The sequence below is a fragment of the Ips typographus genome, linkage group LG7, assembly GCF_016097725.1.
Source record: "Ips typographus isolate SLU linkage group LG7, UJ_Ityp_2.0, whole genome shotgun sequence".
Classification (NCBI taxonomy): Eukaryota; Metazoa; Arthropoda; class Insecta; order Coleoptera; family Curculionidae; genus Ips; species Ips typographus.
The window spans coordinates 7,189,543-7,208,458 of NC_138428.1; the positions used below are offsets into that span (position 1 = coordinate 7,189,543).

The 18,916-nt window shown below is 38.3% G+C and overlaps 1 protein-coding gene across 1 annotated transcript; it reads right to left on the bottom strand.

Annotated features, from left to right (window-relative positions):
- Nucleotides 1-3,702: 3,702 nt before the first annotated feature.
- LOC145731884 (uncharacterized) lies at nucleotides 3,703-5,194 on the bottom strand. Its single transcript, XM_081983880.1, has 2 exons — nucleotides 4,693-5,194; nucleotides 3,703-4,630 (listed from the first exon to the last, which is right to left on the bottom strand). The coding sequence occupies exons 1-2, from the start codon at nucleotides 5,153-5,155 to the stop codon at nucleotides 3,906-3,908; spliced, it is 1,188 nt and encodes a 395-aa protein (XP_081840006.1). The 5' UTR covers nucleotides 5,156-5,194; the 3' UTR covers nucleotides 3,703-3,905.
- Between the last annotated feature and the right edge of the window lie 13,722 nt (nucleotides 5,195-18,916).

Below are 18,916 nucleotides of genomic sequence, written 5' to 3' on the forward strand. Positions count from 1 at the left end.
GAAAACATTCCACATTATTTCGCAATTCAGCAAATGCATCATAATTGCAGTTGCACTCCGACCGCATTCCACAATTTTAATGTTTCCGCTCAAGTAATATAAATTCCACATTTTTTAATGTTTCCGTTCAAGTGAAATATATTTGATTTATTATCCTTCGTGACAATATTGTTTAGAGTTAGGCTAGTTCTAGGATCTTATTGTTTACATTTAAATATTATTATAAATATGAGTACGATGTAATTACAGTTAGTTATTATGCTGCCTTCACGCAATACATGTATCTCCGTTCTGCAATAAATCATATTTTTTAAGTGATTTTCGTGGTGATTGAATTTGATTGAATTTGATTGAACTCGCGGACAGTGTGGTCGAGAGAGTGGTCGGACTGGTTAGTACCAGTAGCAGGGACTTGCGGACTGTCAGAGCCGTCTATCATATGTTTCGTCGAGTGTTCGTGGTCGGGCAATGCGTTCCATCGTTTTGCAAACGCGAGAAGAACCGCAAGAACACGTTAAAACAGCGGAATATAGGCAAATTTGGAACACGGGGGTCACTAATGTAGGTTAGCGGTCATCGCGATTCACCTGTCATCGGGGTCACCAATGTGGCTGGTTTGCCGGGTAGCGAATAAAGCCACTCTTGTAACTTGCACCACGAACAGTTTCTTTCTCACAAATTACAAAAAAAAAACTCGTAAAATACAATTGGAAATCATTTCGATGATAATGAATTAAAAATTGGACCGTAATCGTGTTCTTGGAAGCGTAGTCTTGAGACCTCGTTCTCACTGTCAACACTGTCGACGTCGGGGATCCGTCATCTGCCGTCGAGCTCGGCGGTGTTGCCAATGCAACTAGCTGATTTGGGGCGGGTGGCAATTCGCCACAGTTGTATCAAGGGGGTGGACTGCCTCAAAAGGGGGTGGACTGCCTCAACTGAAGGTAAAATTATGTTTTGCAGCATATGTCCATATTTATTAGCACTTAAAAAGCCATCAATAACAAATAGAAATTATGTTGCGCGCCAAAATGCCAATCCACACATTCACAGATGCCCGGTATTTGTTTCGTCCAGACATTTAGTTTTATGCCCATATCTTCTAGGTGTATGTTGGTTTTAAATTTTTTAACAATATCTGCATAGCAGCCTTTTACAGCCCGCTTAATATCGACAGTTTCGATATTTTTTTCCTCTTCTGGCCGTAATCCGTCTGAGAGCTGGTTTTTCTGTTGATATTTCTTTCCTGGTTCTGTTTGGTAATCTTTTGCAGTTCCTAAGCCTATTTTGGTTAATCAAAATCAAACACAGATTGAATGATTAAACCTGAAAGTTTGTATTTATACCACATTTTTATAAAATAACGAATATCTGAGAAAGTGTAAAGTATAGACATATCAAACCTTAATGTAATTATACAGGGTGTCCAGGAACTATTGCACGAAAATTAAAACGCGTACAGGGGAGGTCAGAATAAAGTTAGTTCTTCATATAAACTTTTTGTTTATCTCGCATCCTGTCGGATATACAGGGCTTCAAAAATTTAGTTCGTAAAAACATTTTTCAAATTATTTTTTAAACGGTTGCGATGGCAACCGTGAAATTTTGGTATGTAACTCGTCTATTAGTAACTCACAATTGTGTAGCTAAACGACTTCTTGTTACACCAAGTTTATACAGGATGTGTACAAGTTAAATGTTTCAGTCATTAGATATTTTACAGTATTGAGAATTTTACCTTTTTGAATCGGCAGTTTGATTCCTTCAAATGTTTGCTAACAAAAAGGCATACTTATTTCTAAGCGATATCTCTCGCCGTTTATGAGAAAATCGTGTTTTTCTTAATTAACAACACACAAAAATAAATAAATCTTAAATGAACAGTGTTCTGTGCAAAATATTTATGGAAGATGTTCAATATGCGAACCCTGAACCGCAATACACTTTCTGAAGTTTTCCAAACATTTTTGCTGAACTCGGAATAGCATTTGTTGGTCGTTTCTTATGACTTCACAGCCCATTTGAATCCGGTTTAATAATTCCTCTCTAGTATTTACAGGGGTATTATAAACTAACTGTTTTAGATGACCCCAAAGAAAAAAATCTAAGGGGGTTAAGTCAGGAAATCTAGCCGGCCATCGAAAAGGACCGCCTCTGCCTATCCAACGATCAGGAAATGCATGATTTAAGTAATCCCTTACAGCTCTACTGAAATGGGGTGGTGCCCCATCATGCATTAACCACATGTTGTTCCTAATTCAGTGGGACTTCTTCCAGCAACGGGTTCAGGTCTTATCGTAAAAAATTTAAATATTTTGATCCATCTTTCCCAAGTCTTTGTTTTTCCAAAAATGTTCTACAGAACCAAAGTCGCGGAGGATAATCGTCTTCAGTCATTGCATGAACTCTTTGGATATGAAAAGGGTGAGGCAATTGCTCCTGAAGAATAGCATGTACCGTCGATTTGGAAATGTTTGTGGCCGCAGATATCTTTCGTACACTAGTAGATGGCGCTGCATCAACTAATTGCAAGACGTTCTCTTCCACTGCCACTGTTCTTATAATCGTTGCACGCCCTTCTCCACCTCGTTTAGGCTGGAAAGATCCTAATAAAACCATTAATAATAAGATATTTTACTAGTAATATTTTGTATAGTTACCGGTTTCTCTCAATCGTCTGTCCACCCGCACAAATGTTTGCCAATGAGGAAAAGCTTCCTGTTAACATACCGATCTGCATAAAAGCGACGTGCTTCAGCAGCGTTACCTTCCGCTAATCCATACATTAAATGCATGTCAGCAAGTTCTTCGAATGTAAATTCTGCCATGATTTTAATATTAGGATATGAAATTTATTTAAACAATAATGTCAACGCTACACATGTCAAATACATAACCATTATTTTGTGTTGTCATGGATACATATCCATAATGTATCAAATTTACAGCATATCCTCAACCAACTCTAATGATGTAACTATAATGAAACCGTAAAAAATAATTTGAAAAAAGTTGTTACGAACTAAATTTTTGAAGCCCTGTATATCGACAGGATGCGAGATAAACAAAAAGTTTATATGAAGAACTAACTTTATTTTGACCTCCCCCGTACGCGTTTTAATTTTCGTGCAATAGTTCCTGGACATCCTGTGTATTTTAAACGTAGATTCTAAAAATCAAATAAAATACTAGGTATAGTAAAATTTTTACCCTTTGAGTCAAGCAGGTGAAAAAAGACGTATGTCTAGAATTAGATCACAAATTTTAACCTACAAATGCTTTGAAAAATTAGTGCGTTCGGAAGTGATTGATGATCAAGTGCCTTGAAAATCATGTCGATCATGAGAGTTTCAGTTTAATCATCATTCATTCAGTGAATAGGTGTGCTTGCACTCACTTAAAGATCTCTTCTACTCCTAATAACATAATATATTATTAATGTTCATTGATTTTGTACTGTGTTATTGTACTTTGCACAATAAAGCGAAAATAGTAATTTGACATACCAATAATACCTTAACAAAAAAGATTAAAAAGAAATACATACAAAGAAATTTACTATATGCATACATATATTTAATACACAACGGCAAAATTTAACGTGCTATCGTAGTTAAATTACATGCTAAACCATACAATTTACAAACAAGTACTAATTCTAAATGTGTTTTTTTTCGAGAACAAAAAGAAACAATATCAAGATGGCATCCCGATTGAGTACTCCAATGTATACGATAGAGCATCACAGGCTTTAAAAGTGAGTACTGCTACCCTATGTCGAATGAAAAAGGCTGTAATTCAAGCTGACGACTTTTATTTCACCAACATTTCTAAGAAAATGTTGGTCAGTAAAACCAAAATAACCCCAAAAATAAAGAATTAAGAAGATATACATGAGTGGGTAGCTAAATGAGATTATCTTCAATCTCGGAGTCACTTAATTCCGAGCTTAATTCAGAATCTGAATCATTATTGGCTTCAGTAATAATGAGTGGTTCAATGTCTGAAACATCACAGTATTTTATGGTGTTCCAAGAATGGTTTATGAGCTTGTTGACATGTTGAATGTAGTTTTTCCAATGTTCTGCTGGCATTTCTCTTAAAACCCTTTCCCAAGTTGTCAATACTTCTACTGCTGTCCCTTGTAAACTTATCATATGTTCATCATATTTTCTCTTGCACTCGGACCAGACCATCTCTTTAGGATTGTATTGGCAATGATATGGTGGTAATCTTAAAATTTTGTGGCCAAAAGATTTTACATATTCATCCAGGTAATATTTTTTTTGTGGAATCAATTTTGAACAAACTAAAGTCCAAATTTCATCTTTCATCGGTTTTTCTTCAAAATCGTAATTTTGTTTCCTTAACCAGGTAATTAATTTTTGTTTTGTCCAAGATTTCTGGGGAATTTCTTCTAAAAGTCCAGAATGGTAACTCGCATTGTCCATTATTATAAGTGATTTTTCCGATAAATTTGGGATAAGTTGATTTTTAAACCAATTTTCAAAGTTTTTTCGATTCATGTTGTCATAATAGTCGCCTTTTTTCGAACCGCTTTTAAAAACCAAACTCGCATTATTAATGAAGCCATTTTCATTTCCTGCGTGAAGTACTATATAACGATCACCTGAAATAGTAGCAGAAGTCATCGTCATTGTATTCATGTGGACTCTTACTACAATAAATTACCTTGAGTACGTTTAGTAGAACTTGTAAATATCGTGTCATCTTGCCAACTACTTCGAAAGGAACCTTTGCTATAAATCCACGTTTCATCCAAAAAAACAGGTGTTAATCCATTCGACGCTTCTTGATTTTTTGTATACTCCCTCAAAAATTTCATTCGCTTCATTTGGATGTCTGGAAGTTCCATCAAATATTGGCGGTTACTTGTCCTTTTCCATTTAAAACCGATGCTTTTACACCATCTTCGCAAAGCAGAAATGGAAGCGTTAAAATGCTCTCCAATTTGGTCAATTAAATGTTTTCGCAAATTTGCCATTGTTACATATTCTTTTTTAGCATACATTGAATAAATTTGATCTTTTATTTTGTTTTTCATAAAAGCGGTTATTTTGTTTTTACTGACCGACATTTTCTTAGAAATGCTGATGAAATAGGAGTCGTCAGCCTGAATTCCAGCCTTTTTCATTCGACATAGGGTAGCAGTACTCACTTTTAAAGCCTGTGATGCTCTTATCATATTGTCACGTTTAGGGGTGCGTAGTGAGGGATGGTAGAGAAACAACTTAGGTCACTGGCAAGCCTCGTTTATTATAAAAATATACCAAACACTTAAGAGGGGTTATTCTTACCCCCAGAATAGAAGGGCCAACACGGCCGTAAGTGTCGTAAAGCGCATGTGAGTTCGGGACAGACGAGTGGGGTTTTAGCCCCTCGGCTACACCGTAAAGGGGCACGCAAAGGTGTTCTTGTACGGTGTGACCAAAAGACCAAGTGAACAACTGACAGGGTTAAGGGTTCTAACGGTCACTTCAAGTTGCGAGAGAACCCTTCTCTTATCAGCCTGGGATCCTAAGAAGGTAGCGAGCCGACCCACCACTTCAAGTTAGGGAATGTTGCTCGCCGACCAACCCGGAGACCAGTGATTTTAGATGGCCAGCCTTGCTGAATAAATACTCGTCGATTGACCCAGATTCCTACTAGACTTGCTGACATATGCGATTATTCGGTGTATAGTACAACCGGTATGTAAATGTTGGAATCTGCGACATGTCAGTTTAGATGGCGAGTGGCATTGTGCCGGAACTCTTGCCAATCATTTGGTTGAACACCAGCTGGCATCGCTACAGGCCTGGGTTCCTCATGAAACACGGGATTTTCCACCTCCTCATCAACCTGAAATTCCTGTTGTCGAGGAGCTGCATCAGGATTAGGCCAAAATGTCCGAATGTACGCATTGTAGCGTAAGTCATCTTGGTTGGCTGGTCGAGGTGGGATTGGATCTGGTGGAGCCGCCCATTCTGGAGGCACATTAAAACCGAGTCTACCCAATGTCTCTCTGAATGCCAATGGAACTTCTCTTCGTCGTTGAACAGATGTAATAGCATTCTCCTGCATCACAGGCAGTACTTCTTGTCTGGCAATTTGAGACATTTGGTCAGCAACAACGTTGATGTCCTCTAACCATTGACTGTCGAGTTGGTACCTCTTGACCAGTGATGCTGCTTCAAACATTGACATCCTCACTGTTCCGGGAGGGGACCGCTTAAGGAGTCTCGGCCATCTGGCCCTCTCTTCCTCAGTTTCTCCTGCAGCAGCATCAACTAGTCTTTGGATATGAATTCTCATATCGTTATCTGCATCTTGTCTGTTGATCACGCCCTCTTGATTTGGAGCGAGGGGAGCAACAGCCGGACCTGCTTCTTCGTTGTCTTGTTGACCTTCTCGGACTTGAAACAGAAACAGGAGTTACTAGATTTAGCGCATAAGACACTCTCAAATAATAATGTTAATACCGAAGAAGAATACGATATTGTTGGTAAGAGAATCAATTAAAAGACGTTGCGGGATTTCAGCGAATCATAGCAGAAAAACTGATTTCTGACGTGATGTTCTATGCAAAAATGGATAAACTCACGGAACACTCTAGTATATTTATACCTCCAAACTCCCGACCGCAACCCATCCATCCTTCTGCCCAATTCAGCCAACAACCGTAAGGTTATGTACCCAACTCAGGGTATCAATCGCAAGCAACAGAAGGCAGCACCCAGACGATGCTGTCCTCGCAAGTTCAAAATAGTGAAGAAAATTCTCACATAAGCCATTTGTTTAATACATACGAACCATAAGAATATTATAAAAAATACTATTTTCCGTTGTTTAAATCACGAGAGTGGCTTATTTTTGTATTTCATAATATCATAATAAATATAAATAAATAAAGACGCGGTTATTTTACTTACCTGCAAGTATTCTTCTTTTAAAACTTCGTAAATGGCCCAGCATGTCTCCGGAATTATTTTGCCAATGGCTTGAGGTGATATGGCAGTACTGAACTTAAGGTCCTCATAAGAATTTCCTGTTGCCAAATATCGTAGTGTGACGGTTAATCTTTCTTCGGCATTAATTGCATCCCTCAGTTGTGTGTCTTGTTGTGTTATTTTCCGCCTGACTAATTCTAGCAATAAATTAAATGCGTCGTTGTCCATTCTTAGATAATTTTTAAAATCTGATGGTTCACAGGTGCGTTTTCTTTCAGCAAATTCATATGTGTGAAAATCCGCCTCTGCAATAGCCAGTTTTTGCACCATTTTTTACTTTTCCTAACTTTTTTTTCATCACAAACTAAAGCGACCACTATTGCTGCTATAGCTGTTTTTGACAACGTACGCGGCATGATGCTCTGTGTGCTACAGAAGTTTAAAACGTACTGCAAATCTTTAAGACCGATTGATGCTCAGATCGTTTGTGTTTGTGGCCAAAATCATCAATTGTCTGTTCAATCTATTGTACAACTTGTCGTACAACTAATTGTATAGTGTATGGGCCGTTTTATTAGGTCATATGATTGAATGTGAGAATGAAAGTGAGTCAGCTGTTTCATATTATTTTCCACATCATGGTGTTTCAAATGAGAATAGTCAAACAACTAAATTAAGGGTCGTTTTTGATGGGTTCGCAGTCACAAATACCGGAAAGTCGTTTAATGATATTCAGCTAGTGGGTCCGGTGCTACAAGATGACTTTATTTCTTTGATGCTGAGGTTCCGGCAACATAATGTGGTACTCACTGCTGATGTGGTAAAGATGTACAGGCAGATTATGGTGAAAAAAGATCAATCGTGCCTTCAGCGAGTTCTTTGGCGTGGTGATCCTTCAGAGAAGTTGAAAACATTTGAGCTGTGCACTGTGTCTTACGGCACAGCTTCTGCCCCATTTTTAGCGGTAAGATGTCCAAAACAATTAGCCCTCGAAAATAGGGAAGTTTTTCCTGAGTCCTCTTCAGTTATTGAAAGGGACTTTTACATGGATGACTTTTTAACAGGAGGCCAATCAGTAGCAGAAGTTTTAAAAATCTATAAAGAGGTGGCTAATATTTTAAAGTCTGCTGGTTTTGAACTTCAAAAGTGGGCTTCTAACAGCGAAGAGGTAATTAGGCATATCAGGTCAGAAGCAAATTCAAATGTTATCTTTGGTAATCAGAGTCAACATAAGGCGTTAGGTGTTTACTGGTCGTGTGAACAAGACAAATTCATGTTTTATGTTGAAAAATTTGATGATAACACTGAAGTCACTAAGCGTGGAGTTCTTTCTTGCATTGCAAAATTATTTGATCCTTTGGGTTTAGTGAGTACTTACATAGTGATAGCTAAAATTGTGATGCAAAGGTTATGGCTTCTGAATCTCAATTGGAATGACTCACTTCCCCTGGACATTAAGAGACATTGGAGTAAGTTTAAGGAAAATCTCGAGCAGGTGAATAATTTGAGAATTTCTAGGCACGTTCTCTGTGTAAATCCTGTGGAAATTCGTATGGAGCATGTGGGTACATACGTAGTGTTGATGTAAGTGGTAGAATTACTGTGAAGCTTATGTGTGGTAAAAGTAAGGTATGTCAAAACTAACCTGGAACCAGCATCTGGAAAAGGTCATAAACAAATCGGTAACCACATTTGCAATGGTTAGACGAATGTATGGAAAAACATGGGGTCTCAGACCTGGTATGGTGCACTGGGTGTACACCAGGGTGATCAGACCAGCAATAACTTACGCAGCTGTAAGCTGGTGGCCAAAAGTCATGCAAAACACTGCGATACACAAACTAGAGAGGATTCAACGAATGGCCTGTCTAGGCATAACTGATGCAATAAGAACCACTCCTACTGCGAGCATGGAAGCTATATTAGACCTGCCTCCACTGGACCTAATAATTTTAGGGGAGGCAAGATGTGCTTACCAAAGGCTCCGGGACTTGATTGACCTGCCGGGGAACATAACAACGACAGGTACAACATCAATTTGGAACACAGTAAGGGATCCAATTCTTGAAATGAGATCGGATTACATGTGTCCTAAATATCACATTCAGAGGAAATTTGAGGTAATACTGGATCAAAAATTCTGGGTAAATAATGCGAAAAAACTGACCCAGGACTGTCTAATATGGTTCACAGATGGATCTAGACAGGAAAGGGGAAGTGGTGCAGGAGTTTATGGCGAGAGACCTAAGGTAAGCATCAGCATACCACTAGGAAAACACGCCACAGTTTTTCAAACGGAAATATATGCTCTGTTATGGTGCATAGAAGAAAACATTAGAAGGACTTACAAAAATAAGCAAATTCTAATAATAACTGATAGCCAGGCGGCCTTGAAAGCACTGCTTACGTGCAAAACATCGTCAAGACTGGTAGATGAGTGTCTACAGAGAATTACGGAACTGGCAGAACATAACAGGGTAAAACTTGTATGGGTACCAGGTCACTCAGGCATTCCTGGAAATGAAAAAGCAGATGAACTTGCCAGGCAAGGCTCAAATGCAAACATGATTGGACCAGAACCATCTGTAGGCATACCTAGATGCTCAACAAGACGGGTCACTGGAGAATGGATCAACACAAAACACCTGGAACGCTGGAAGACGTACCCAGGAAATAAGCATGGGAAGCAAGCTATTGCAGGACCAAATAAAAATAAGGCTCAAGAACTGCTAAAGTACAGCAGGAAAGAACTGAAAGACCTAACAGCGCTTCTCACAGGGCATGGACCTGTGAGACAACACCTGTTCACCATGAAACTATTCGATGATAACCTGGACTGCAGACTATGCGGGGAGGAAATCGAAACGTTTGAACACATCATATGTGAATGTGAAGCACTTGGTCAAAGGCGACAAACAATCTTCGGGAAAACTAAGTTAGTACTGAAAGAGATACAAAGAGCACCAAGCAAGGACCTTCTTCACCTCGTACGGGAAACAGGGATAATGGACTGGTGTAACTAAAGCACCACAAACATGGGGACAGTACAATAAGCCATTAGGCTTACGTGCTATCTGGAGCTGACAGCCGACAGACCCATGGAGAAAGAAAAAAAAAAAAAAAAGGTATGTCCTCTCAAGTCGCTGAGTATACCTAGGCTGGAACTCTGTGCTGCTCTATTATTAGCAAATCTACTGCAGAAGGTGCGTTCTTCGATAACATTTCCAGTTAACTCTTGTTTCTTGTGGAGCGATTCTACGGTTGTATTAACTGGATACATAGCCCATCTGGTGTTCTTCAAACATTTGTTAGTAATCGAGTAGCTCAAATACAATCACTTACTTCAATGTCTGAGTGGCACTATGTGTCTACTAGGGAGAACCCTGCAGATCTTTTACCGCGAGGTGTTTGTCCAAGCTAAATTGGTAGTTGTGACTTATGGTGGAATGGGCCATTTTGGCTCTCTCAAACTCAGGATTCATGGCCTATGACGCGTTTCCAACCACAAGGTGAAGTTCCTGAGTTGAAGAAAAAGACTCAAATATTTAAAGTGGAGATTTGTTCGTTGTTTCCATTTGAGAGATTTTCATCATTTTCCAAAATGCGTCGCATAATGGCTTATATTTTAAGGTTTCGACAAAATACTAGATCAAGTTTAAAAAATGTAGGTCCCTTATCGGCAAAGGAGTTGAATGAGGCGGAAAACACTTTGGTTAAGTTGGCTCAGTATGTCATTTTTCTCTGAAATCCAACAGCTAAACAAGCCAAATTCAACAATAACTAAGGGTTGTTTAATGAAATTAAATCCTTTCCTGGATAAAGAGGGTGTTCTGAGGGTGGGAGGAAGACTCACACTTGCCAATGTCAAATATGAAAGGAAATACCCTGTAGTTCTTGCACATAGCCATCCTCTAACTAAGCTTTTATTTTGTTTCGAACATCTAAGACTCTTGCATGCTGGTCCACAATTATTGTTATCCTCCATTTGTCAAAGATACTGGCCTCTTAGAGGTAGAAGTCTTGCGGGAGCTACCGTGTTTAAAGGTGTGAAATGTTTTAGAGCCAATCCAAGGATAAATGTTCCTGTGATGGGTCTTTTACCTGAATCCAGACTGAACCCTGCACCACCTTTCAGTAATGTGGGTGTTGACTTTGCAGGTCCATTACTAATAAGAGATAGAAAAGGTAGGGGCTCCAAAAAATCGAAGTGTTATATATGTTTATTTGTGTGTTTTGCGACCAAGGCGGTACACATTGAATTGGTGACCGAATTGACCAGTGAAGCATTTATGGCTGCCTTTAAAAGATTTATTGGAAGAAGCAGGGGAAAACCATTACACGTGTATTCAGATAACGGCACCAATTTTGTGGGGGCCAAAAATGAACTGGTGGCTTTGGGTAAATTTCTTAAAAATTCACAAAATTTCATATCAGAGAGTGTTTCAAACCAAGATATAACCTGGCATTTTATACAGAGTATGTCGCCTCATTTTGGGGGTATTTGGGAGGCTGGCATTAAGTCTTGTAAATCACATTTAAAAAGAGTAGTAGGCAACGCGTCGTTAACTTATGAACAGCTATTAACGGTTTTAATCGAAATAGAAGCTATCCTAAACTCCCGCCCACTAACTCCAATTTCCTCTAATCCATCCGATTTTACTGCTCTTACACCATCCCACTTCCTAATTGGAAGAGAACTCACGTCACTCCCAGAGGCCGCCAAGGAGACAAGATTATCCCACTTCCAAAGAGTACAGCAGTGGAAACAGCATTTTTGGACCAGGTGGTCGTTGGAATATGTCAGCAAACTCCAAGTGAGGACAAAATGGCAATCGCACGTTCACGAAGGTGTATTAAAAGATGGCATAGCTAGGGTTGCTTCTGTCAAGACAGCCAAGGGAGTTGTGAAGCGGTCATTTGCCAAACTGTGTGTGCTTCCCACGGAAATGTTAGACAGCGAAGAACAACAGTCCTCTGAAGTTGTCAGATTTGAAGGGGACCTTCAAGGTGGGGGGCTTCAGGCCAATGTGCAGAACAAGTGTCTGTCAGTCGTGCGTTTGTCCACAGTGTCGCGTGTGTCAAGGAGTTATCAAAAATGAAAAATGACAGAACACAATAGAATTAATTAGGTTAGATGTTAACAATGTGAAAATAGGTTTTTGGAGCGAAAGCTGAAAATAAATTGTGTTTGATTTATAAGGGAAAAGGCCAAAACAAGGAAGTCCTTCATTAAATCAGTGTCTAGAAAAGGTACCCAACCTCATTGAAGAGATCCCAAGTATTTTGTTGGGTTTTAGAAAGAACAAAATTGGGATTATTTCTGTTATCCGCAAAGCTTCCGCTTACTTTGCAAGATTTCATTAGTGATGCTACTAGAATTATCATGGACGGAAATCCATCTTCCAGAGCCACTTCTGGATGTTCACCATGGGTCAAGGATGAACACGCGGAAACCCCAGTGCTGGGAGTAGCTTGGAATGTTCATGGTGACACTCTATCAATAAATCTAGATTTAAATGAGCTTAAAGAAAATACTGTCATTTCAAAGCGGCTCATTTTATCATATGCTCAGAAGATATTTGACCCGATTGGATTTGCTGGTCCTACTACACTTTTTCCAAAGCTGCTATTACAACAGACGTGGAAGAGTAAACTCGGTTGGGATGCACCTTTAGATCCAGAAACAAAGCAAAATTTCTGTGACTGAATAATTGGATTAAAGTGTCTGCGAGATTTCAAAATTGCTAGATGGATTCATTTGGAGAACCACACCAAATTTGCGTTCCACGTGTTCTGTGACGCTAGGGCTAAAGCTTACGCCTGCGCAATATTCGTGAGGGTTGAAAGGACGTCCGGGGTATCAGTTCATTTGTTAGCTGCAAAATCCCGAGTGGCGCCTATAAAAACGACGGCTATTCCACGTTTAGAATTATTGAGTGCCACGATAGCATGTAGGTTGTATTTAGCAGTGCAATCTAATTTTGAGCAACATGTGCCTTGTCATTTTTGGACCGACTCGTCTACGGTGCTCTGTTGGATACGACACAACGAAGAATGGTCAGCATTTGTACACAATAGAATTAAGGAAATTAGATCGCTTACTTCTATATCGGCTTGGAGACATGTTCCTGGGCATTTAAATCCCGCAGACTTACCATGGAGAGGATGTTCTGCAAAGGCTTTGTGTTGGAGACCCATGGTGGGAGGGCCCCAATGGTTACATGACAGTGAAGAGTCCTGGCCGCAGATGGAACCAGATTTAAGTTTGAAGTCGAGAATGAAAGGAAAAAGACAACGACTACTATGATCAATAATGAAGATGAGTGGCACTTAACATATTTTTCACGATATTTAAAAACAATTAGGATGTTTGGCTGGATGTTTCGTTTTGCATACAATGCTCGACATTTGGAAAAACGAACTGGTTTCCTTACTGCAGAAGAAATTGACGCTGCCGAGCAAGTTGTTCTTAAAATTGTGCAACAATCCCAATTTACTAAAGATGACCAACATTTAAAGTATTTAGACATTTTTTGTGATAAAGATGGATTGATAAGATTGAAAACTCGTCTTGTCAATAAAAAGGATTCTTACCACTTCCGTATGTCAATTTTATTGCCTTCTCATCATGTCCTTGTGGACAAATTAGTGATGAACACACATGGGAAAACCTGTCATGCAGGAGTGCAGGGCTTAATGAGTATTCTTCGAGAAAGATATTGGCTTCTTGGCGGAAGATGGTACATACGAAGCATCGTAACAAAATGTGTTACTTGTAAACGACATGGAGCAAAACCGTTGAATGTAAAAACACCTGCACTGCCGGCAGAAAGGGTTGGAGACGCAGTAGCTTTCGAAGTCAGTGATGTTGGTCTGGCCGGACCCCTATATCTAAAAGGTGGAGACAATGTCTGGATTTGTCTTTTTACATGTGCAGTCTACCGGGCGGTGCATTTAGAATTGGCCACTTCCCTTTCAGCAGCTTGTTTTATGAAAGCATTTAGAAGATTTGTATCCAGACGTGGAAGGCCAAAAATAGTCTACTCCGATAATGGCACCAATTTTGTCGGAACCGAGAATTTGTTGAGAAAGTTGGATTGGGACTGCTCGGGAAAAAGTTTTGCTGCCGAAAGGATAATTTGGAAATTTAACCCACCTACGGCCTCTTGGTGGGGAGGGTTTTGGGAGAGATTAATAGGCCTCTTAAAACAATTGCTACGGAAGACCTTGGGACGTGCTCATCTGTCATACGAAGATTTGCTCACCTTGTTATGCGAATGTTAAGACGTGATGAAGTCTCGCCCAATGACTTACATGTGTTTTGTCGCCTTCAATGTAGTATATACGAGAGCTTGCAAGAGCAGAAGGATTACCTGATTTTGACGAGGTAGACCGATTAATGTGGTCTAGAAAGATAAGACGCTTGCAACAACTCCGAGATGATTTACGGAGACGTTTTCGTAATGAATACCTCGGACATTTAAAGTTGTTTACCAGTAAAATATCACCTATTCGTCGTGTGAAATTGGGAGAAATAGTTCTCGTTGGCAATGATAATGACAAACGTATGGACTGGCCAATTGGACAAATTGTCGAAACGTTTCCTGGAAAGGATGCAACAGTGCGTTTGGTGCGAGTTCGTACATCAGGAGGGCAGGTTCTGAGTCCTGTCCAGAGGATTTTTGCTTTCGAAATCGAGGTCATGAAGGAAGTTACCGATAGCTCAAAGGGATCTGTAGGAGCTACGCCACAGACAGTGTCCTGCCTTTTGAGGTAGGACATCGTGAGCTTCATAGGCTGCCTAACGCGGAAAACGGGAGTGAAAGTGATTAAAGCAGAGTACCCGATCCGTTGTGCACTCAAAGTGAACCGTCTAACGTGGAGATCGGAAGTGACAGTGTTAAAAGCAAAGTACCCGTTTCGTTACACACGCGAAGTGGCAGAAATCTAAAATTACCAAAAAGATTTTTAGAGTAAATTTAACTGATAAACTTATGAGAAGTTTCTCAGGTGGGAGGATGTGGTGTAAATGGTAGAGAGTAGGTATAAGTAAACCTTGTTAGAGAAAGGCCTAAATATAAGAACAGGAAGAATTATATTTTCTGAAAACCTAAGCTGCTTTCTTTCGACATGTGATTTCGGATCAAAACGCGTTATGATTTAAGAATCACGTTTCTTTGATTTTTGCGAGTTCCAAAACACGATTCCGAACTGTCGAAAATCGGATTCGGATCGGTAATCCCTCTTCCCCTCCGAAACATGAATTATTTATGTTTCAGAGGGGTAAGGGGCGAAGATTTCATGATTGAAATTCAAGTGACATACGTCAATATTCTAATCACAACACACATAACCTCAAATTTTATTTTTATTTGTAAATACAGACAACAGAGTTTAGTTTATATTCAGAAAATTCATCAATGGCTTCCACAAAAAACATTTTAGAGGTTCAGGATCCTGAAACCAACTCATTGATAACGTTTGAGTTAAATGAGGAGGATTTCATCGAGCTACTAATGGTAAGTTTATTCTTATGGATTTTGTATTTAGTATTAATATTTTACGGAAATTTTAGATATGCATTTTGTTCAAATGTTACTTAATGAACATAGTTCTAAATCACCTGATCAGGGTCCATATACAAATGACGATACATTGATTACTGATACACAAGAGTCAGGACAGTGCAATCTTGATTGTTTGGACAAATTATGAACAGAGAAGGAAACTCTCCTATTAATTGACTTGTACGAACAGCATATGGAAGATTTCAGTAATGCCAATAAAAAGAAACATGTTTGGAGCATTATTTCAGAGAAGCTGGCAGCACAAAACTATAATGTAAATTATTTGTGGATAAACCATTTAAAAATTTAAATCATGTATACCTATATCAATATCTGATTAGTAAGCAATGTTTGGTTTCTATTTTAGCGATCTGCATTAAAAGTTGAGAGAAAGTGGATCAACTTGATGAGAGTTTACAGGTCAATAAAGGACAACAAAGGACCAAAAAAATCAGGACGTGGGGCGCAAAATTACAAATTTTATAATAGGCTCAATGGGTTATTTGGACATAAGCCAATAAATACAGAGACAGGCACCTGTGTTGAAGTTGGAATAAAGAAAAGTGAGCTCAAGAATGACCCGATCCTTCCATCTACTTCAGCTAGTGAGAATGTGTCTGACAATACTTTGAGTGATATTACTGAAAGTGATAACTTTAAAGAAAGTAGTTCAGAAAAAACAAAGACCCCTTTACAAAAAAAAAGCAAAAGTACATTTCGAGAAGAGTGTAAAAATAAAAGACACAAGGAAAAAATGGAGCTAGAAAAAGAAAAACTTGCTATTGAGAAAAAAAAGGTGGAATTATTACAATGTTATTTACAATTGAGAGAATCAGAAAAATAAAGACTTATTGTAGGCCTATCTTAAGAAATGTTATTTATGATTAAGTAGATAACAGTATTTTTGTACCAGGTACTCACTTGTTCCGAAGTTTGTTATTTTGCTGTTTCTAGAATTAATTATTTGTTTGTTCTTTAGGAAGTATAAATGTAAGTCTAATATAATAATTATATAAGGATAATTAATATATTAATACATAATAATATGTTTTGACATGGGTACATAAGACACTGTTAAAACTAACAAGCCCTAATAAAACCTGTAGTTTTTATCTTGTAAGGGGTACCAAGATTTGTACCAATAAAACAGCTTATTATAATGAAGGCTATACATTTTATTCCTCTACTTCAAATTCATCTGGTTCAATAAAAATTTCATCAAAAATGTCTTTACATGAATTACACATATTATGTAAAACACATGAGGCTATCACACAATTTGTAATTAACTGCAAGTCAGTGTTTTCAAAACTTCTGATTCGACGAAATCTGCCTTTGAGTAGACCAAAAGCATGTTCTATAACAATTCTGGTGGCAGAATGTATATAATTAAATTGTCTTTGATCTTCTGATAGATGTCTATTGTCTTTATATGGAGTTACTAGCCACCTTCTGGCCGGTTATGCTGAATTACCTAGCAAACAATAGTTGCCATAGAAAAGACCATCATAATTTTCTTCAGCCAAATTGTAGATTGCAGATCTGCGCAACATTCTGGCATCATGCATGGAACCTGGTTCTCCAGCTTTTATGCTTACAAAAGCCTTCCTAGAATTCACAATTCCCTGCAGAAGGATCCTATGATAGCCTTTTCTATTAACATAATCTTGCTCATTCTGCAAAGGACGCACAATCTTCAAATTACTTCCATCCACTGCCCCAATAATGTTAGACAATCCTTTTTTTAATAGAAATCGTTGGGAGTCTATCTCAGCTTCTTCTCTGTTTGGCCATTTTATATGGTCATTACTTATCTCCACTAAATATTGCAAAACTGCACTTATAATTCGATGTGAACTACTGATAGTCACATTGAATCTATCAGATATTAAGTACAGGTCTCACCATTTTTCAAAATAGAAAAATATTATCTACCAATTATCTTCTGACATGTACTTCGATTTAAACGTGTTAAGTGTTGCTTAAATTCCAGCTCTGAATAGGTTTCTATTGTATTCATGTAGTCCACAATTCTTCTGCGTTTTGTTCGAGGCTGGTAATTTTCTTCCTCGTCTTCTTCTGAAGAAGAGGAAATCGTACCAGAATCTTTTAAAGCTCTTCCTAAAATCCATATTAAAACTAAGAAGATGTTATATTGTTTTGGATTTGATTGATAGCTTACCAAAATAAAATCATCCATTTATAACAAAAACGAAAACAATAATATTAAATTAAATTAAAAAGATGTTTGTATTTTGACTTTTGTATAACACTTTTGACATAACAACTTCCAAAGAGCCAGCACATGTTCTTTCGTCTTCCTAAAATGAATCATGTTTCTAAGGATTTCGATCGAATCCTAAAATCATGGTCGCGAAACATGATTGGAATTGAGTGTCGAAAGAAATCGGCTCTAACCTTACTTAAACTTTGATGTTTTGTTAATGATTATGTATGTGGGGCACGTTGTTGGTGAGTCGGCATCCCCTTTTTTCCCGGTTTTTTATCGATTATTTCCTTCCTATCAATTTTGACCAATCGCTATCAAGAATTAGTATAACAAATGTAAATTTTAAGTGAAAAATTCACTTAACAACTGTCAACTTAGCGGTCAGCAGTTTCATGCAAGTTTGACAAGTTGCCTTGTAAAAACAAACTTGATGGTTTCTATGCTGTGTTGCTATGTACCGTTACCAACAACAAAAATCACAAACGACGCTTATGAATTTATTAATTTTTCAACTGAAACTCAAAATGAATCGGTTTGGAAATGTTTCCGAAGGTAAAATTAACGCGGCTGTTGAAAATAGTGTTCCACTAAATACTCAGAAGACTCACACATCGATCTGGAAGCAATTTATGGAATTTTGCCAAGCAAAAAAATTACCAATTACTCCAGATAACAACTACAGGACAGGCGAGCTAAATTTAATCTTCAAGGACTGGGCATGGAACATGCGTAAAGCTAATGGAAAAAACTATAAAGAACTGTGTGTAAAAGTAATGTGGAATATCGTTCCCAAAAAACTACAGGAAAAATATTTTCAAGAATTTAATATCGTGTTCGACCCATTCCACGACATTACCTTTAAGCCAGGTAGAGACGCTCGAAATGCGAAAAGGAGAAGTCTCGAGAAACATGAAGAAAAATGGAAAACAAGTTTAGCTTCTTTAAATATGGACGAGTACTACAAGATGGTGTCCTTATGGGATGAGACAACTCCAACCGGGTTGCAGCGTAAATTTTGCTTTATTGCAGCAGTTGAGCTTGCTTGGAGAGGCGGAGAAGCGGCTCGTTGCTTAACAGAACATTTTAAAGAAGAAACTGATAATTATGGGATCAAAACAGGTGAGATCTTGCTTTTTAATTTTGCATCAAAATCTGTAACTATTTATTGT